We start from the raw sequence: 22,140 nt of genomic DNA on the forward strand, positions 1-22,140 counted from the left end.
GGTTTTATAAAACTAAATTCGCCGCTTAACAGATTAATTGCCGGACGACAGACGAACCTTGTAGTTCCTTTCGATGTGTTGCTGTTCGTGGTTCTGCTGGTTGCCCCAGGGCGACGGTTTGTTGTACCCGTTATTCCCCGAATGCTGCTGATCCCAGCCGGAGATAGTGCTGATCGGTCTCTGCTGCCTTAGCTCGGGGTCCGTGATGTTATCCGACCTCTGCCGCTCGTAATGTTCGTACATCTGGGCGAACTGAAGCTTGAATTCCTCGTAGGATACCTGAAACCGTTCGAAAATGCGTTCGAGGCACGGTAACAAAAAAAAAAGAAAAACCGATCCGTCGTCGTTCGAAAGAGGACGTTTACCTTGGAGTGCACGATGGCCAGCGTGTCCACCCACACGCGCCATCCGCCGTACTCGTGTTTGATCGCGTGGTGCAGCAGCATGCGAAACAACGAGTACACCATGTCCGAGATCTTCTGCTCCTCCGTGTTCTTCGGATGGATGTAAGCCATGGCGATCAGCCATTCCTGCCACACGGACATCTGCAGCACCGTGCGCCGGTTCTCGCGGTTGTTGTTGCAGAGCAGCGTCATGTCCGAGAGGAACAGCTTCTTCACCTCCAGCAGTTGCTCCGTTTGCTTTGATTGTCGTATCAGTGTCGCGACCACTTTCAGTATCACTGGAACGAGATCGAGAGGAGTCAGTATAGCGTTCGTTAGCGTGGATAGGAATAGTAATCAACTTGCTGTTACTGCGAGCATTGGCTTGAACAGATCAGCACATGCCGTGCGTTTGTGTAAGCCGTGTTTATTAACCCTTTGCACTCGAATGGCGACTCCGAGACGCCACTAAAGATTGGTATACTATTTTTCAAAATCATTCCAAGAGCATCAGACTCGTTTATATATTTGAAAAACTTAAAATTGCATTGTACTTGCTGCAATAGGCTCAATCTCGTACGCATAAATCGCAGTAAATTATATAAAATAGAAATACTGTAGACCAGAAATCATATTTTGGATTTCGAATTCAAACAGCTTCGATGGCAAAGGGTTAATACATGTCGAAATGTATTAATAACCGTTGTTGACGATACATGATTGACATCGGTCGAAGATTTCTTTTTATTTTTTTATTTTCTTTTTAGTTGATCACTATTCCTATTCGGAAAGCGAGGAGGATCGAGATCTTCGCGGTACTTACTTGGGTTCTCTAGTCGGGAATGGGATTCCGGCTCGGGGTGCCTGGCGTAGAGGATCTGCTGGCTAATGTGCTCCGTCATGATCTGGAAGAAACGTTCGAGAAATGAATACGGGACGTGTGCGACACGGCGCTGTTTCACACGGAAAGGTCGTGCGTACCTCGTATAAAACGTTGTACGTTGGCAATGACAGTGTCTCCTCGTTCAACAACAATCGCTCGGCCAGCAGGGTGTAGAGGTTGTGGGGGCTCATCACGTCGTACTTCCGCCTGCAAACGAGACCGTCTTGTATCTCTGTCTAACACCGGCAACCGGGTCGTTTAGTTACAAGGTACTTGCTCATACTTGTGTGTACTACGACTGAGGAAGAAACCTAACAACTTAAGTGCCTGCAGTCGTATCAGCTGGCTCTCCGCCGCCAGCAGTTTGAATATCGTTCTGACGCCTTGCTTCGCATCGAAGGCGGGCACCATCGACGACGGATGCTCGGACATCAACGATATAAGCGTTTGCAACACGTCGTGCAAGTTCTCATCCTGCGGCAAGATATCATTGTCCACGTACAGTTACACGAAACCACGGATTACCTTTGTATTCGGAGCTCTCGCGCCCGAGATTCGCGCGGCCTCCGTTCAGATTACCTCGTGTATCGTCGTCAAGTAATTCAGAATGCTTTGCAGCTCGTCGTCTTTCACTCCGTTCCCGATCATGATCAGTTGTTTCAGAAATAACAAAATATAAGAGCGTATTGTCAAAATATCCTTCTGCTGAGGTCGCGGGCCATCTGCGTTTCATCGAAAGTTACATGGTTAAATGGTTTCATTTCGTGTGGATCTTAGAGCTGATGGAACTACCAAACTAGTCAAAGTGAGTCGTTTCGGATATTTCTTGTATACTGAAGAACCGATAGGGTAATGCTCTATATTACTCGCGTGTTGTTATTATTGTTACTTCTCCGGTGTAGTAAATTGTTAACCCTTTCGTTACGGGTGCCGACTATAATCGGCGTTCGCCCGACGATCCGTTAATAGAGCGACATTTTCCTTCGCTCTGTCTCGTTAAGATGACTCGTTATCATTTTCTTGACTGCTCGTGAAATGCCGATTGGCTAAAAATAGCCAAAAATTAATAAAACAACTGAATAGTCGAAGCTTTAATTTTGTTTGGAAAATAAGAACCTCTTTTCTTAAGAAGCCCTATTGTGTTAAGTATAAGTATCATTCCGTTCTCTTTGGACTATAAAAACGAGCCGTGTGGCTCGAATTCCCAAATTGTACACCTATGTTAACCCTTTCGTTACGGGTGCCGATTATAGTCGGCGGCGGCGAGACGACCCGTGCGCACGGGTGCCGACTATAATCGGCGTTCGCGCGACGATCTGTTAATAGAGCGACATTTTCCTTCGCTCTGTGTACCAGTTGGAAAAGAAACCGAAATAGAAGGTGCGTTGTTCGCGGTGCAAACGACAAAAGACGCGAGTCTAGATACGAATGCAAAAATTGTAACGTAGGCCTCTGCGTTGACCATTGTTTTAGAATTTACCATACCGAATGAAATTACTAAGAATTATAATTTGATGTCTAACCACCTCAAATTGTATCTTTACTTGTAACAATAGCAAACTTTCTAAATACGTAGATAGCTTAACCCTTTGCACTCGAGTGGCGATTCTGAGGCAACACTAACATTTTTGTATCACGTTCCAAGATGATATTTATATTATCGAAGCTTCGATATAAAAAGATTGTTAAAAGTCTAACTGTCGTACGAGTCACAAGACTCAATTTCATACGCATGAGATGCACTTTGTCGTATAAAATGGAAATACTACAAGTCGGAAAAGTTCATTTAGATTTACAGTTGAAATTGCTTCGAGTGCAAAGGGTTAATATTCATACGATATACTCATTTTCATGGTTTTCATATAATACGATGAAACAGTTGTTATAAGAAAATGGCAAAGTGGCGTTGAAAGAGGAAAGTCCAAACATCGAAGACTACCGACGTGCAAAGTGCACGCTTCGCGGCGCGATGCGTCGAGTTCAGGGCGTCGCTCCAGCGGAGCGGGCTGCGTAAGGAAAGGGTTAACGGCGAAGTCGCCTGCAATGATCGCGTTAACGCAAGGAATCAAGAGACAAAGCGTCCGCTCGTCTTCCCGGCTAGCAGACGAAGACAATGGATCGATTCCCAGGCAATCTATAATAAGAGTCCATCGAAGTATCGAGGCGAGCACGCGCTCGGGACTCGTCGGCGAAACACTAGGCACGAGACACTTTGACTGTTTTGGTGCTCCCGGTGTCAAAGTCACCGAGAACAGCACACTCACCGAGTCCTTTCGGCGTGATGCCACTCTTGGCTCGCGGATTGGCAACCCAGTAATAGTACTTAAGCGTGTGCACCGTTTGTAATACCGTGGAGACCCTCCTCACGTTCGAGTAGATCTGCGTGTCACTGAGAAACTCTGTGGCCAAGTACGAATAAAGCCGGGTTTGCACCGGCGCCGGCGTATATATCCAAAGAGCGGGATTAAAAAGGACGTGATCCAATAGCTGCCATGTTAGGAATGAAAAGTAAAACAACTACATCACCATAGATCTGCCTGTTCTTCGGACACACCAATCTAGCCGACTTTTATCAGTTTCCTATTTTTGCCTTTCCTGTTTTCTTTTCTTTTTTCTCTCGCACGATACTTCTGCCTCGATAACTCGTACGCATATGATTCCGTCGTCGTCGGGACGCGGCTCGGGTCGGGCACCATGTTGCAAATTTCTGCTTCGCACGAGCGAGCGAGTTCCGATTTCAGGGATTCCAAATGGGACGGATAACAATCACGGTCTGTGCAAGGGTGGCTGTATAACACGTGGAAAGCACACGGAGTGGGGGGGTGGTTCAAGGGTCTCAAGAATCGAAAGTGCCGATCGAAGTCACCGTACGAAAAGGGTTCCACAGATTTGTTGGAGGGACGTGTGCCGCATGCATCGGAATCAATACCGAGGTCCGGGCAAATTTTTTTGAAGTCGACACGGTCGTCGGACCGGCGTGACAAGGACATCGCGGAATTTGATCGTCGAACGGACCACTGGACACGCCCGCACTTCTTCCTTCATTTCATGATGTAGCTGCGAACGAGGGGGACGCGGCCGAATATAGTCGATTGTGTGCGCATAGAGAGAAAATAATCATAAGTAGCTTCCTCGAAGGCGGTAGGCGTCGTCGATTGTATGAATACGAAGCGCAACGTTACAGATTCCAGTAATCGAACAAATAAAAGAACAAATTAGTGTCGCTTCTCGTTTCTCTCGGAACATAGGAAACTCAGAAAGATTTGACGCAGCGAAGAAAAAGAGAGAGAGAGAGAGAGAGAAATACAGAGAAAGAGAGAGAGAAAGAGAGAGAGAATTTGTCAGCGTTGCAAAAATAATATTCGGAAGTTCTCACGTGGAAGCAATATACAGTAATGTCTCCCTTACTGACGCTCAGATTGTCCACGAAAATGGATAATTTGGGAAGAGGAGCCTTGCGAATTCGAGACTTGCGAATTCAAGCCTTGCGAATTCAAGTCTTGCGAATTCAAGCCTTGCGAATTCGAGCCTTGCGAATTCGAGCGTTGCGAATTCGAGACTTGCGAATTCAAGCCTTGCGAATTCGAGACTTGCGAATTCAAGCCTTGCGAATTCGAGACTTGCGAATTCGAGCCTTGCGAATTCGAGCCTTGAGAATTCGAGCCTTGCGAATTCGAGACTTGAGAATTCGAGCCTTGCGAATTCGAGACTTGCGAATTCGAGACTTGCGAATTCGAGCCTTGCGAATTCGAGCCTTGCGAATTCGAGCCTTGCGAATTCAAGCCTTGCGAATTCGAGCGTTGCGAATTCGAGCGTTGCGAATTCGAGCTTTGCGAATTCGAGCGTTGCAAATTCAAGCCTTGCGAATTCGAGCGTTGCAAATTCAAGCCTTGCGAATTCGAGACTTGCGAATTCGAGACTTGCGAATTCGAGCCTTGCGAATTCGAGCCTTGAGAATTCGAGCCTTGCGAATTCGAGACTTGAGAATTCGAGCCTTGCGAATTCGAGACTTGCGAATTCGAGACTTGCGAATTCGAGCCTTGCGAATTCAAGCCTTGCGAATTCGAGACTTGAGAATTCGAGCCTTGCGAATTCGAGCCTTGCGAATTCGAGCCTTGCGAATTCGAGCCTTGCGACTCGTTTTTATAATTACCGATTCTCAACAATTATAAAAGCGAGCCGCAAGGCTCGGACAATCGTATCGCCTCTTCCCAAATTGCCAATTTTCGCGGACAATCCGAGCGTCGGTAAGGGAGACATCACACGTAGTGTGAAACAAATGAAAAAATGAAATGTTCTTGCGTAGCCATATTATGAAATCAGGAAGCCTAAAAGTCGGTAGATTGCATGCGATCCAAAGATTCGTTTGTAAACATAATATTGTCCATGAAAGAGTATGTAACCATGCTGAACGGATCAAACGGTGGGAAATCAAAGTGTATACACATAGACTAGAAACAGCGCGCAGCATTCACAGCGTTTGCTAGCAGATCGTCGCGTTCAAGCTACTGCAACGAATATTATAGAGAGGTATAAACGTAGGGAACTGTACACATGTTACGGTAGTACGTTCGCGTTTCGGATAACTTGCGCTCATGCTGCTCATATATACGGGCTGGCTCGGGATTCGGGGATGGTAGGCGTTCGGTAGCATGGTCGGGCGAAAACCATAAATGCGTCACAATATACGGGGGGGGATTCGGTTTGTTTCGGGGTGATTTGCTAGATGATTCAATTACGTTCTTGCTAGGACATCTTCGTGTGGACACACTACTTTCGGGGATACAAACCCTAATCACCTAATTCGGCTTTCTAAGCACACCTCTCGACACATCGAGTTTTGTTCCTCTAAATTGTACAATCTCCTAATGTTGGGATCTATGTTGTGTTTTCGTTGAGTAGCTGTTAAGATAATTCGCATCGTCGTTGGAGAGACGCGAAAGTTCTACGCGAATTTTATCGCAGCTGTGACAAGGGCTGACACTTTTTCAAACGCGGTAACCTTTTTAGAGGTGGACTTTTTAGAGTTGAATTTTCTTTCAGATGGTAGATCGATCAGTCTACTAGACCGTAGCTAGAATGCTTTTTGAAAATTTTGCTATTGCCTAGAATGACAAAAGAAAATAAAGAATTCTCGTTTTTTCTTTCTATTAATTTTATTAATTTAAAAAATGTGTTTCGTAGATCTCTTGTAGATCTTTTTGTGGAAGTTGTATGCATGTTAAAAATTTCGCTGAAATCGTTTGGCCTTGGTGCGAGCTGCGAACAATTAAAGATTGCAAAAATCATAGCTTTGTCCCGATTTTTAACACTTTCGACCAACAAGTGTGAGAAATTTGCAGTTTTTACCATATTTTAACGCTTGTAACTTGACTTTGCGTTAACCGATTTCGATGAAATATTTTAGCATCTATATAACTCACCGAGATCTACAAAAATGCATTTTTTAAATCTTCTTTATATGCTCGGATAAAAAAGTTAAAAAATGAGAGTCTTTTATTTTGTTTCGTAAAATAGTTTAGTCATTGTCTAGTACAATAGTCCCTCTATCACCTAAAAAAGCATTCAAACCGTTTACTCTAGTTTCAAAAAAGTTATTGTGTTTTAAAAAGTGTCCGAATATTAATGGGAGTCGCTGCATGTATACGTCATCCGTATATTAAGGGTGAAAATGGCTCCCCGTGTTAAGCCACATTTGATACGTTTCGTAACACCGATATGATTTACATGCATTTAAGTATATTAAATGTCGCTCGCAACCCCGGTCTGGGAGATTATCTTCATCCCCTGAATGTGAACGAAGTTAACGATATTAAATATGGTTAGTATATTACTATTTTTCAATATATATATAGTAACCATATTTATATTTTATATTTTTTATATTTATACTAAGTATTATATATATATATATATATATACTTCTTAATATATATATTATAATATATATATATATTAAGAAGTATATTATTATATATATATACTTCTTAATATATATATTAATATATATTAATATATATATTAAGAAGTATATTATTATATATATATATATATATTATAGCAATAATTGTTGCTATTTTCGCCAAAATAGCCAATTTTCGTTCCCAAATATGAACAATGACCTTTAAAAAATAAGTATCGAACACTTTTTCGAGTTTCACGTTCTCTGTGAATTTCACTTGGCTAACATCTCTTCGCCAGTTTCACGATTCTTGTCTCCAAAGATGTTAAAGATCCGCAATTTCCATTTTATCATCGATTATCAATTTCGTCGAAAATTACATCGCGCAGGATGAAGACGGAATTATCTTAACAGCATCGATCGATAAAGTATACAGGGGTTTACGTACGATCTATTGTAACTAATTCAACGATTGTTGATCTTGTCGCCAGCAAAATGTTCGGTATCATGATGTCGTTCTACGTTCGTGCAAACTATAGCTCCCCCGACTCGACCTTCGTAAACCTACGTCTATACCACTGACTCCTACGTTCTATCTGCTGTTCGGGTAACTTTGTTCTAGTCATTATAGTTTCTAATTAGTATTTTCGACCGAACTCATGACTAAATGGATACCTGTTTCAATAACAAGTCGCTGTTCGCGCTCAGGCAGGTCACCAGATGCTTCGTCAGCTCGAGGAAGGACGCGAGGACCTCGGTTGTCAAATGGTCTCTGCTTGCTCTTTGCAGCATGTAGCTAATTACCAAAAATCCTCTGTTTTGTACCATGTGTTGCTGCACTGTTTGCGAGCTCTCCACCAGGTCGCAAATAAACCCCAACAGTTTCGAACTGAAAATCGAAGGCCAATATTAGACTCTATTGTCGCTTAATTGCAATCCGAACGATCTTTTCGGACTCCTCAAGTCACAGTACAATTAAATCGTTGCGATACTTTTACGAACTTTTTTATTGATTATTGGGTTGGCAACTAAGTAATTGCCGATTTCAGTTATAGATGTCTCTCACTCACATTTTTATGATATCCGTAAATGTTATATTATAAAATTATTATTATTATTATTATGTTATTTTTTATTATCCGTGAGTGTTAGCAATTGGACAAATTGAATGCAGCGGTCAAGGAAAAGCGACCAGAATTGGGCGATCGTAAAGGTGTCATTTTCCAGCAGGACAATGCTAGGCCGCACACGTCTTTGTCCACTCGGCAAAAATTCATGGATATTGGTTGGGAATCGATGTTACACCCACCATATAGCCCTGATCTCGCGCCATCGGATTACCACTTATTTCGATCCCTGGACAACTCCCTTCGTGGTAAAACTTTTAACGACGATGACGCTGTAAAATCTCACTTAACTCAGTTTTTGGCCGAAAAGGATCAGACTTTCTACGAGCGTGGAATTTTCAAGTTGTCAGAGAGACGGCAAAAGGTCATCGAACAAAATGGAAAATACATTACAGATTAAACTTCGTTCCAAGTAAAAAAATTTTGTATTTCATTGAACAAATCGGCAATTACTTAGTTGCCAACCCAATAATACTTTTACGAACTTTTTTTATTGCTTAAATTGTAGATCATTACTCTAAATTCTTTTCAAGAACTTTCAACGAATTTACAAATATTTAACCGAATTTGAGACACGATTATACACATGATAATACGTGGAATAATATTTATTACAAGAGCGAAGTAAGACATTTTTTTCTGAAAGTTCATCGATTGCAGAGTTGAGCAAAATTTTATTCGGACGACGATTTAGAGATGAAGGCTAACGAATAAAATTGTATTCGACGCTATCGAATAAATATACAGTTGATTAAAAATTTATCCGAATAAGAATTAATTCGAATAAGATTTTATTCGAACATGTGTTCACTCGAACAAGATTTTCTTCGTACAGCAATTCATACGAAGAATAATCAATTCGAATATAAAGTTTATCGATCATTTCTTCCATATTCCTTTTTTCTTGGACAAATATTTCTTCGAAGCAATTCTGATCAAAAGTATCGGATCGTTCGAAAAGTTGTTTCGTTTCTCAAAAACTTCGTACTGGTGTTTAAAAGGCGCTCGATTCAGTATTTTGCGAATAAAAAACAAGACCTTCTACTAGCACAAGATTTCAAAGCTACCGGAAAAATGTCAAAAGTCTTTCTTACGCTAAACGTTAACAAGTCGTCTTTCATTTTCTTGCGAACGAACGAAACAACTTTCCGAACTTTCCCAATACACGCGACTGTGATTAATCTTCGATTAATTTCTTTCCGATCCCGAGAGAGGCTAGATACTAGATTTCTCGCTCGGATATGAACTTCGTGGACCGCGGATAGATATTGAAGCCGAAGAATTACCATAACGCTGGATCTCGTTTCACATCGTTCGGCGCTATGCAATCGTAAGGCATATCTAGCTGCGAGAACAAAGGGAATAATACTTGAATGCCGCCAATCGAGTTCAGCGTGCTGTGAATGGAATGCGTGATGACAGCTTTGACATCCTGCAAAAGGATATAACAGAGAGGAATTTGATTAGTTCTTTTTGATAACGCTGGTTCCGCCGCGGCGGTCTCAAAGCGCGATATATGTATATACGTATATATCCGTACCTGCAGCATGAGGGCATGCGGTGTATGTACAAAATAGGAGACGTTGCCTTTCGGTGCACTTTGCAGGCAAAGTTGAGAGTCCGTAGCCACCGGGTTGTACATGAACACAATCGCGTTTGACAGCTTGCCATCGTAAAGCACCTACAAAGTAACGGGGTTAGCGGTGTTCCTGGAACTCTTCTGCAATTATTCCATCACCGTGGATCGCGATTAACCTTTGACAGTTCACAGCGCGCGTTATTCTCAAGAATGAACCGCGCGGTCTTTCGCGCGTTTCCGCTGAATCGAACGAACGAAACTCGACGAAGCGCGCAAGTTTAATTTATCGCGTGAGAAAAGAATGATTCTCACCGATGAATATTTTCCATCGTGATTCAAGCTTACGCAGAAAATGTACAGAAAAAATTAAGCTCGCATAAAATATCGACAAGCCGTGTTTTTGTTCATTTTTTCAGCTCGTAGAACTGCGAACTTCGAGGGTTAATTCGCGACCATCGGGAACAATGGTTGCGTATTAAGTGACAAACGTGCCGCCACACATAAATAATAATATCAAAGTGTCGGTTAGTATAAAATATTCTACGGGCAGGTCTTCGGGGAGGCGTTCGGTGTCCGTAAACGCCCGTCTGAAGTCCGTTTACCCGCTCGGACAGCGTCCATCGCTACGAGCAACCGAACGAAATCACACACATCGAGTAACGCAATCCTCTAAACAATCTACGAGTACAAAATACTGTCACACGAAATCTTGCTACGTTTAATGTCACAACGAAACTAAAAAAAAAAAGAAAAAACAAGAAAAAAACGGGGCTAACTATCTAGCAAAAAGTCAGCAAAGAAACTGGAAACTGGTACGTGATTAACGACGAAGAGAAGCGTCGGACGAGCAACAACGAAAACTCGTGGCTATGGGAGAAAAAAATGAGAAATGAAAGAAACGGCTTCACGTTGAGAGCGAGGGTACGAAATGAAAAAAAAATGTCACAGCAAAAAGCACAGTCACTCCAGTCGTCGGGATATACAAACTTATGGGTGCCGCAGTAACGTCCAAAGTAAACTCATTGTTCTGGGAAAAGACATTTCGTAGTGATGGTCGATTTATTCGGGTAATTACCTCTGATGGGTCTCGAACGCAGTAACAGAGTGATTAAACAATGTGCAAATCAAATGTAAACGGGAGGAAAAAGAAAATAAAAATGCTTACAGTTTGCATACTTTGGTCCACCATGCTCGTGAGCTCCGGCTCATCACTCACCCTTTTGTGATTGTCAGGCAGATTCAGGTAACACTCGTTGTCAAAACGAAACTGACTCTGCGCGCCGAACAAACGCAAACAAGATGAATGGTTAACAGCGCTCGCAGAAATTCAAGTCGTAATTATTCGGGCCGCGAGACAGAGAGAGAGAGAGAGAGAGCACGAGAGAGAGAGAGAGAGAGAGAGTGCGAGAGAGAGGAGAAAGAGGGAGAGAGAGGAGAGCGAGAGAGAAGAGCGCGAGAGAGAAGAACGCGAGAGATATAGAACGCAAGAGAGAGAGAGAGAGAGCGAGAGAGAGATAGAACGCGAGAGAGAGAGAAAGCGCGCGAGAGAGCGCGAGAGAGAGGAGAAAGAGGGAGAGAGAAGAGAGCGAGAGAGAAGAGCGCGAGAGAGAAGAACGCGAGAGATATAGAACGCAAGAGAGAGAGAGAGAGAGAGAGAGAGCGAGAGAGATAGAACGCGAGAGAGAGAGAATGCGCGCGAGAGAGAGCGCGAGAGAGAGGAGAAAGAGGGAGAGAGAGGAGAGCGAGAGAGAGAAAGAGTGAGAGAGAGAAAGAGCGAGAGAGAGAAAGAGCGAGAGAGAGAGATCTCGATTCTGCGGCGGGTCGCCGTGAAATTTTGAAAGCAATTCGTGCCGCGCGCGATTTGCATTTTCACGCGAAACACAAAAATACATTTTCTAATTATGCTTTCGCCGTGGCGGCAAGTTCCGCGGAAACGATATCCACGGCAACTTGGGGCAACGTGAATCACGCTGTTCACCGTAATCGCGGCAAACTGAATTTCCGTGGTACCGCGTAGATTCCGCGGCAACCCGACGTTAATCCGGAGATTCGTGTAAACGTTGTTTCTACCTTATATCCAGGCCCCAGTCTATGCATAGCACATATCTGATGCGTAGTCAGAGCTTCGCTGAACAGATAAATCGCGCTCATTTGTCCGCAGAACACCCGCTCCTCGTCCAGTTCCGGTGTTGCTCCGATGTAACATTTGTCGAAAGGCTGCGGAGGAAAGTTCGCGGCGTTAATATTCGCGCGACGCTTCGCCAACGCGAACGTGAAAATCGTCGCCGCGGCCCCGCCGGGGTTTCTCGTTTTACCCGTAAACGGGCTTTCAATCGCGAGAAGAACACCCGATCGGCGCCGAAACGACGAATACATGAATCAACTTACATCGTTTGTCGAAACGAACCACGCCATTTCGGTGCTCGAAGCCAATTGACCGTTGACCAAACATTTAATTTCGCTCTTCGTCCACCTATTATATATGTACACTACGGCGATCATATACCACTGTGGAAACAAACATTTGCGGTTACGTTGATATTCTCTCTCTCTGGGTGCATTGTAATTTTAACGACAGTTTCGAGAAAGAAAGATTGGTTGAAAAGATCTGTCTGTCGCGGAGAGACAGCGTAAAATTTGAGGCTGCATTTTGGATCGAACCGGTGCTTTTTATTTTCTTCATCGAACTGATATACTTGCATTTTATTTCTCTTAACTTGAAAGTACTTTTTGCCAGAATTTTCAAAGAAACAGATAATAATCATTCGCGTAGAGTATACATTCTATACAGGCTGTCACGTCTAACTGAGAACAGTGAAATATCTCGGAATAGATCGAAGCTACGAAAACAATGTTTACACAAAAATATATAATATAAATAACTTTATATTATTATTATTATTTTTATTATTTTTATTTTATATTATTATTTTATATTATTATATTATTATTTAATATATATAATATAAATAATTTTTTTATCGACATAACGGTGAATGATATTGCAAGATCAAGTTGATTTGTTTAAATAGGACTACACATTTTTTTTAGTCATATTACGATAGCTGGTTTCAATGCGAATACAATGTTGTATGCACTTCTTTCAGATGATCATAAATTAGAAGCAATTAAATCTGCAACAGCGGGAGGTCGATCAACTTGACCTTGAAATATCATTTACCATTATGTAAATAAAAAAATTATCGATACTACCTAAAACATCACTTTATACCGAACACTTTTTGTACAAACATTATTTTCGTAGCTTCGATCTATTCCGAGATATTTCACTGTTCCCAGTGTTAGACGTAACACCCTGTACATTGTTGTAATAAAAATGAAGCGGAGGGCTCGATATACTTTTTTCAAGAGTAAATAATAAAGATACGCGCGGAGAGAAAAGAGAGCCAGCTTTTCCGGTCGGCAAAATATTGTGTGTACCTTGCGCGGAGGAAGTTAAACATGGCTCCAGACTGTTATCTGAGTTACGAACGATTTATTTAGCCACTGACAATAACGTTCGGCGAAACGAATAACGCGGATCCGTGAACCGGGAGCCAGGTTTTCTCATCGACGATAAAGAGAGAGAAAGAGAGAGAAAATAAGATGAAATGTGATACAATAAAAATGAAATATTCTGCGCGATTTTCATAAAGTCGAGACGTACCTTGCGCGGTTGAAATTCATATTTGACACAATGCTGGAAGCCCTTGCCCTTTACTTTCATCGAGGTGAGGACCAGGCAGTTCCCTACGAAATGTGCAGAGTATCCCACTCCTTTGCTAGTTTTAAAACTGGAAATAAGAAAACGACGAAATGTATCATTGCGCGCGTATTTCTCGATTTCCGCGAAGAAGAAGCGAGTTCTCGCGAGAGAGAGAGAGAGAGAGAGAGAGAGCGAGAGAGAGAACGCGAGAGAGAGAGCGTGAGAGAGAGCCCGAGAGAGAGAGCGCGAGAGAGAGAGCACGAGAGAGAGAGCGCGAGAGAGAGAACGCGAGAGAGAGAGCGTGAGAGAGAGAACGCGAGAGAGAGAACGCGAGAGAGAGAGCGAGAGAGAGAGCGCGCGAGAGAGGGCACGAGAGAGAGAGAGCGCGAGAGAGAGAACGCGAGAGAGAGAGCACGAGAGAGAGAGAGCGCGCGAGAGAGGGCACGAGAGAGAGAGAGAGCGCGAGAGAGAGAACGCGAGAGAGAGAGCACGAGAGAGAGAGAGAGCGCGCGAGAGAGGGCACGAGAGAGAGAGAGAGCGCGAGAGAGAGAACGCGAGAGAGAGAGCACGAGAGAGAGAGAGAGAGAGAGAGCGCGAGAGAAAGAGCCGTTTCCAACGCGGCGCGTTGCGTCGCGTCGATTCGACTCGCCATGTTTTCGGAAAACATAATCGACGGTGAAATGTTGCCTTTATCCGGAACGAATGCAGCCACCACCGTTCGTTCGATGCTTTTTCTGTTTCCGAGGCGGGGGAGCCGGCGATGTATTTTGCAAATGGGAATAACGGTTGTCAACTGTATGGAAATCGAATTGTTTCCGCGTGAAAGAACGTGATTAAATTGGTGTGTAGGACGCGACGCGCTCCAATAGGAGCTTTTTCGCGTGAACTACGAACAAAGCTGCGTTTAATCAAATCCGATACGTTCGATCGGAGGGACCCGGTGGGACCGGGCTTCACGCATTTTTTTGCTTCTCGTTTTCGTTCGCCCGGGGTCGGTGGTCGGTCACGTAAGTGTTATAGCGAAATCGCCGACGCAGGTGTCACCGGCGACAGTATTAATTGACAGCACGCGCGGGAAAGTCTGTTAACGCTGAATCCGGCGAGCACCGAAGTATGTCTGACGCGCGTTGTTTCACACAAATTACAGGACCGAATTTATTCGGACATCTTGCTATTTTTATCGTACTCGAATCAAAGCTAGAACTACCAGTCGAAATGACTGATTTCTGATCTTTTCTTCCACGGTTCCTCGTGTCGCGAAAATATTTCTCGAAGAAACATTTAGGTATAATTATATAATTGTATACTTCCTTATTGAAGTATACAGCGTGTCGTAAAATTATGGCATCTCCGGGAAATTAGAGATTCCTGAGATCATTTGAAGCAACTTTTTCCTTTACAAAAATGTTCTCCGAGGCATCGTTAACGAGTTATTAACGAAAAAACACTGGCCAATGAGAGGCGAGCTCGGCAGCCGCGCGAGGGCCAGTTCCGCTCATTCGCTCGGCCGCTTAGCGCCAGTCGAGTGCTCGCCTCCTATTGGTCGCTGTTTTTCGTTAATAACTCGTAAACAAAGCCGCGGATTGCATTTTCGCTAAGGAAAAAGTTACTTCAAATAATCTCAAGAACCTCTCGTTTCCCGGAAATACCATAATTTTGGGATATCCTGTATATTATAGTATAAATCATACACAGTTCAAATAAATTTTTGCATTGCTATATAAAACGATATACATTAGTCGCGTTTAGGGTTCGGTAGTTCTAGCGTTAATAAACCAAATCGATCATTTATTACGAAAGACTCTTTAGAATTTCAATTTTAAAATAACAATTGAACAATGCGATCGAATATGAAAATTCGCGTGAGCTATGATACATAGAATTTTACACGATTCTTGTTGGCACGAGCAGAGACGACACGCGGCCCGCGTCGGCGAGGCCCGTGCCGGTAATTTCAATCTAACCGGCTACGTAAACGATTCTTTAAGGTAGCAGGCCACTCGGGTCGAGGTGTCGAGGAGAGGGTTCCCGCGAGGGTGCTCGACGTAAAGAACACTTACCAGTAGAGGTATGGCTTTTCGCGTTCGATATTAACGGAGTTGATGGGGTCCAATCGGAACCACGTTGTGAACGTGAAGCCATTCTCGTGGGGCCACCTCGCGAGCGGCGGCAGGACGATTGCCTGCGAAGTTGCAATAAACAGACAGAAAATTAAAACAATGCATAAAGCTACACGTACGGCGATATCGGTTATTTAATATTGAAAAGTTTCAACCGGTCTCTCTATCTGCGAATGAATTTCAGATAACGTTGTGCTCCTGCTTTGTGTTGTCGCGACGTCATTGTGACAATTCCAACGAGACTTTAACAAATGTACAATTTTCATTCGATTGTCCCCGGTTCGAATGCAATGGAATTGTTTTGCTACCATTATTTAAATTCCGCGATAAATGTAGTTCCGTGACGAACGCGCGAGTAATTATATTTAGTGTAATAAATTATAAGAAATAGCAAGAGTGCAGTGGCTCCGAAAAGTATTTGTGCACGTTCGATGAGGTGTAACTTTTTTAAAACGGGACTGGATTACTTGAATTTTTTGAAGACGTTAGAGGAACCTTTTTCTTTGATTTTGTTATTATTTGGAATGACAGAGGAAATGGAAAACGCGCGTTTTTTAACTTTTTCATCTGAACTCACGACGAAAATTTAAACAATACTGTTGCGAATCACTACGTTTCTCTCGCGTCGCGGCATTTTATTTACAATATGTAAACTATAGCACAACTTGATACAAATGTATCTCAGATCTTTCAATTTGAAATGTTGCTCGTTCGACTTTCGTGGCAACTCCTATCTTCTATTATTTTATTATATAATAATATTATATAATATTATATATATATAATAATTATAATAATATTATATAATATTATATATATATAATAATTATAATAATATTATATAATATTATATATATATAATAATTATAATAATATTATATAATATTATAATATAATATATATAATAAAATATAATATTATATAATAATATATATAATATTCTATCATTTTTTATTATTCTATTATCACAACAGGGCAGTTTCACATTACAGCGACTTGATTTGGACATGTCGCCGTAACAATACGTTTTGTAGGTCTCCGCAACGTACACGCGCGTTGAGAATTTCATCGATATCTGTTTCAATTGATCAAAATGCTTATAACAGTGACATACGATTTTCCATCATCCGATCGAAGATACCGAGATAATAAGAAATTCGAAAAGATTTAACCCTTTGCGGATGAAGCCGCTCGACGGGCGAGCGTCGCTGTGGACGACCGGTATTGGATATAAAATAAAAATGCTATAAGATATAATGTTATAAATATGTGGAAAACTTTGCTGGTTTCTCTGGTAGTGACACTGAAAGACTGACTCGACAAACTGAAATTTTGTTAAATTAATAAATTTATAAATTAAAAAATTTATATTAATTTAAATTAAATTAATAAATTTATATTAATAATTAATAAATTAATAAAAAAAACGGTAAAAAGAATTGGGCGGCTATTTGCCGACATTCGTCCGCAAAAGGTTAAAACTTTCCCGACAAGAGTTATATCCGACGATAGCCGAAAAATATTCAATGCTCGAAAAATTGACGGATCGCAAAGCTAATATCACGTTTTGCCAAACGACTGCGGCGTTTCGCGCCTCGACAACCACGCCGATAAAGAACTCCCAAATAATTTCGAAGCATTCGCCGGCCGAAGAATCAATACGTCATTCGATTCGACGGATTAAGTGCAAGTGGAAGTTTCGCGGAACAAGGCGAATTCTCTTATCGAAAGTTTGATAGAGTTTAGAACCGAGCTACGTCGTCGTTCGACCGTGGCCGGGAACGGACGAATCCAGGTGGAACGGGGATGATGAAAAACCGTGCACAAACTCAAAGACCGAGAGACCAAGATCGCGAGAGGAGAACGGTAGAAAAAAAAGAAGTTGACCTACCGATCCTTTCCTGCCAGGAAAACTGAAAAACACGTCGGGTCCGTTTCGTTGCGGCATTTGGCGGAGAACGTTCAACAGCTTCGCCGAATGCCGTGGCTGTTGTTGACGGGAACAGAGAAAAAAACGTAATGAAGACTGGTACATCGAGCAGCCATTGGCGTGCTTCGATTTTATGGTCGTTTGAATTCAGGAAGTACGTGGCAGTACAATCTGGATTTCTCGATGCTGTACCGTATAGTCAATCTGGATATATTTTGTACTCGATCGATTGATTTATTTACTTATATTTAATTTTTAGCTCATTTTTATTTTATTTTATTTTTTCAAATTTGTTGCCCGGATTTTTCTACTTTTATCTTCGGCAAAGTGTTATATTAGAATCTTCTTAATGAAAAAGATAATATTATTTATCTATCTATCGATTGATTTATTTTCTTATATTTCATTTTTATCTCATTTTTATTTTATTTTATTTTTCCAAATTTGTTGTCCGGATTTTTCTACTTTTATCTTCGGCAAAGTGTTATATTAGAATCTTTTTAATGAAGAAGGTAATATCATTTATCTATCTATCGATCGATTTATTTTCTTATATTTCATTTTTATTTCATTTCTATTTTATTTTATTTTTCCAAATTCGTTGTCCGGATTTATCTACTTTTATCTTCGGCAAAGTGTTATATTAGAATATTCTTAATGAAAAAGATAATATCATTTATCTATCTATCGATTGATTTATTTTCTTATATTTCATTTTTATCTCATTTTTATTTTATTTTATTTTTCCAAATTCGTTGTCCGGATTTTTCTACTTTTATCTTCGGCAAAGTGTTATATTAGAATCTTCTTAATGAAGAAGATATTATCATTTATCTATTTATTAATAATACATTTATTAATATTATTTATTTATTTATTTATTTATACTTAATACTAGAATCTTCTTAAAAATTACAATTCATTACATTCTGCAGCAGCAAGACTAAACGAATTTCACGTTGTCCATCTTATAATATTATTCATTATATACATTCTAATTATACATTCTACTCCTTTTCATCACGCAGCATATTATTTCCATGCATGGTAAATAGTCCGCGAGTCCATCCACACCATTATAACGTACGTTCATAAAACTGAATAACATTTTCGTCTAAAGATCTTTTAATCACCGAGCGGTCGTCCGCCGTTACAGAAATATGACCACGGAAATACAAAAAATCCAGATTGCATTACCGCGACGCTTCTCTCATTAGTCGACCGCGGATCTTCGTGCAAAATAACGAGCAAGTTCTTTCCGAAGTAATTTGAACAAATCGAGATTACTAATCAACGCATTCGCAGTTTCGTTTAATCATTATGTTACATTTCAGCTATACATCCGTTCCGCCTGTGAACGCACGAGAAATCCGCTGTCCACTAATTAGCATCGTCGAAAAGTGATTTCCTCGTCCGTCTCGTTCCTTACCCATTTCCCTTTGACAGCTTTCATAGCGCCGAACAAAAGCTTTAATTCCTTCACCGTGATGCTGTAGCTGGCCAACACTCCGAGCATATCGATCAGCAAATCTGCGGACGGCGGAGGAGGCGGCGATTACTTTCGCGGGTGGGACACGACAGGGTGCTGGTTGTACAGCGCCGTTCGGGATTACAATCGCGACGATAAGGACTTACCTGCGACAACGGTTTCCGCGCGCGACAGCCGGTGCAACACGTGTTCTATGAGGCTTACGTCTGTACACGCCTGCAAATTCCGCACGCTTTTCCTCAGGATCGCGATGAAGACGCTCCATATTTCGGCCTGGAACAGAAACCGGTCGAACACGTCAGCCAAGCAAGCCTGTGTACGCGAAAAATGCAGATATTAAAGGGACGATCATCGGGGGTCGATGGGACCCACGGTCGATGGGACACGTGTAATTTTTGTCAGAGCGTTCTCGAGGACAACCCGCCGGGAATTTTATTAAATTCCACGGGGCGCGCCGCACCCATCCGCGGTTTTATAGATATTTCGACGGAGCGCGCGGGCTTTTGATTTCTTCCGGCGAAAGAACAATGCAGCGGAAGCTCGCCGGGACCGCGATCATTTCGGAATTCTGACGCGAAACGTTCGCCTTGTTAACCCTTTGCGCTCGAGTCGCGACTCCGAGGCGACGCTAAAAATTGCTATACTGTTTTAGAAGAATTTTCACATTATTAAATTTCTCTGTACAGTAACATCTCTCTAATTGACGCTCGGATTGGCCAGAAAAACGGACAATTTCGATCCTCGTGGTTCATTCTTATAGCTACGAATTGTCGACAACTATAGAAAACGAGCTGCGAGGCTCGAATAATTGTATCTCCGGTTCACAAATTGTACATTTTTCTGCGCAATCCGAGCGCCAGTTAGGGAGATATTACTGTATTCGATAAATTGTCAAATAATAACAAGAGAAATTTTTTATAATCCTTCGATTTCATATGTATAAAATAAAAGCATGGGTATCAAATTGAAACGCTGTAGGCTGAAACAAATGTCTTCATTTCGGAAATAAAAGTTATTATTATTAAATTAAAAAGACACGATATCATTTCGGAATTAAAATAGTCTCGATTTCAAAGGGTTAATTCCGTCGAGAAAGACGCGATATATTTCGTTCCATTCGCGCAGGCATTTTATAATTTATCCCGATTTACTCGCGATTGTAACGTATGCTTCAGGAATTCCCCGTCGAATTAAAATACAATTAAAGTTCGCGTACGTCGCAAAATGATAGAAACAGCAGAAGCTCGCGATCATTTCGGAATTCTGACGCGAAACGTTCGCCTTGTTAACCCTTTGCGCTCGAGTCGCGACTCTGAGGCGACGCTAAAAATTGCTATACTGTTTTAGAAGAATTTTCACGTTATTAAATTTCTCTCTGTACAGCAATGTCTCTCTAATTGACGCTCGGATTGGCCAAAAAAATGGACAATTTCGGAAGAGAAGATACGATTATTCGATCCTCGTGGATCATTCTTATAGCTACGAATTGCCGACAACTATAAAAAACGAGCTGCGAGGCTCGAATGATTGTATTTCCAGTTCGCGAATTGTACATTTTTCTGCGCAATCCGAACGTCAGTTAGAGAGATATTAAATCTAGTCAAATAATAATAAGAGAAATTTTTTATAAGCATATGCCTTCGATTTCATATGTATGAAATAAAAGCATGGGTATCAAATTGAAACACTGCAGGCTGCAACAAATGTCTTCATTTCGGAAATAAAAGTTATTATTATTAAATTAAAAAGACACGATATATTTCGTTCCATTCGCGCAGGCATTTTATAATGAATCCCGATTTACTCGGTGATTGTAACGAATGCTTCAGGAATTCCCCGTCGAATTAAAATACAATTAAAGTTCGCGCACGTCGCAAAACGATAGAAGAATGTTCTCGTTCCGTTACATTAGTCCCTGCGAGAGCCGCGTAACTAATTTAAACATCGTTCGTTTATATCCGAACCGAGTTGCCTCTCTTCGCGATCTTGCAGAATTTTTCATATATTTTCCAACTAACAAGCTTTTCGAACGCAATTCCCGTAACTTCGCTGCCGCTATTAACTTCGTTCTCAAACACACTCTACATTAGGTTTTTCCCAAGGAGCCTGAGTGTCAGAGCTCGCCCGGCTACCGGCAAATTGTAATTACTCTCCTAATTAGTCGATGCATTAGCGACGGCGCGAACTTGCGACGGACTTGCAGCGCACGGTGCAGCTAATAGTCAAACTATTATACCGGTGGCGATAGTTATTCAAGCGAATCAAAAGTTGTTTAAGCTAGAGGAGAGGGCAAGAGAGAGAGAGAGAGAGAGAGAGAGAGAGAGAGAGATCGGAGATCGAAAGCGAACCAACAGACGAAACTTGTGTAATCCGTCGCTAATATGTGGCTGAAGTCAGGAAGCGAAATAACTGCGTCGTGATCGGGGGTGGCAGGCGGGGGTGGATAAAGAGAAAGCGAATTATCCGCAGGATATCGCGCAAATCCCGAGAATGCTGACGAAATTCTCCGGCGAGGTATTCGCGCAGCTCGCAACCGAACTTTTCGCGTGCGGAAGTTATGGAATCCGGATAACGGAATATAAAGGTTTTTCCCGGGTGAATGGATGCGCACCCGGGTCCCTAGTCAGAGGGACGCCGTGATTAAACTTAATCCCCGAAAGGGAATTTTGCGTTGGGTATTTGGATCTTGAGCCATCCCGGGATCCGGTCTCATTGAGTGAAGCAGACGTCGGGGATAAATCAGCTCAAAATTTAGCTCCGGTTTCACGCGGGATAATTCCATTGCGCTAGCTACGGGGGTTACGTTCCTCGGGAAATTGGACCCGGCTGATCTGACGGCGACGCTCCTTCGATTTGCAACAATGCAGAAACCACCTACGTTTCACTTCGACGCCATCGGGTCGGTCTACTTAAACCGCGCGCGCACGCTCTGCTCGCTCCGAGCGCAGTAAATCCTTGTAGACTTATATCGGCGAAGTGCTGATAGATAGCGCACACTGTATTTCCCGTATAATCCTGCAG

The 22,140-nt window shown here is 42.1% G+C and overlaps 1 protein-coding gene across 19 annotated transcripts in view; it reads right to left on the reverse strand.

Moving 5' to 3' along the window:
• rg (A kinase anchor protein rugose) overlaps positions 1-22,140 on the reverse strand; it is a 451,984-nt gene that overhangs the window by 156,176 nt on the left and 273,668 nt on the right. For 8 of the 19 annotated variants that reach the window (XM_033467861.2, XM_033467852.2, XM_033467860.2 and 5 more), the window contains exons 3-20: positions 19,266-19,392; positions 19,060-19,160; positions 17,592-17,687; positions 15,641-15,762; positions 13,542-13,668; positions 12,263-12,382; positions 11,945-12,091; positions 11,040-11,147; positions 9,836-9,976; positions 9,582-9,727; positions 7,844-8,057; positions 3,531-3,783; positions 1,846-1,988; positions 1,544-1,740; positions 1,365-1,473; positions 1,207-1,288; positions 366-682; positions 58-279 (exon numbers count right to left, since the gene is read on the reverse strand). In XM_033467861.2, coding sequence (XP_033323752.2) covers positions 58-279; positions 366-682; positions 1,207-1,288; positions 1,365-1,473; positions 1,544-1,740; positions 1,846-1,988; positions 3,531-3,783; positions 7,844-8,057; positions 9,582-9,727; positions 9,836-9,976; positions 11,040-11,147; positions 11,945-12,091; positions 12,263-12,382; positions 13,542-13,668; positions 15,641-15,762; positions 17,592-17,687; positions 19,060-19,160; positions 19,266-19,392 — 2,772 coding nt within the window. The remainder of the gene's footprint in view (positions 1-57; positions 280-365; positions 683-1,206; positions 1,289-1,364; positions 1,474-1,543; positions 1,741-1,845; positions 1,989-3,530; positions 3,784-7,843; positions 8,058-9,581; positions 9,728-9,835; positions 9,977-11,039; positions 11,148-11,944; positions 12,092-12,262; positions 12,383-13,541; positions 13,669-15,640; positions 15,763-17,591; positions 17,688-19,059; positions 19,161-19,265; positions 19,393-22,140) is intronic. The other 11 variants (XM_076520763.1, XM_033467859.2, XM_076520761.1 and 8 more) reach the window with 6 other exon arrangements.

This window comes from Megalopta genalis, chromosome 4 (assembly GCF_051020955.1).
Source record: "Megalopta genalis isolate 19385.01 chromosome 4, iyMegGena1_principal, whole genome shotgun sequence".
NCBI classification, from domain to species: Eukaryota; Metazoa; Arthropoda; class Insecta; order Hymenoptera; family Halictidae; genus Megalopta; species Megalopta genalis.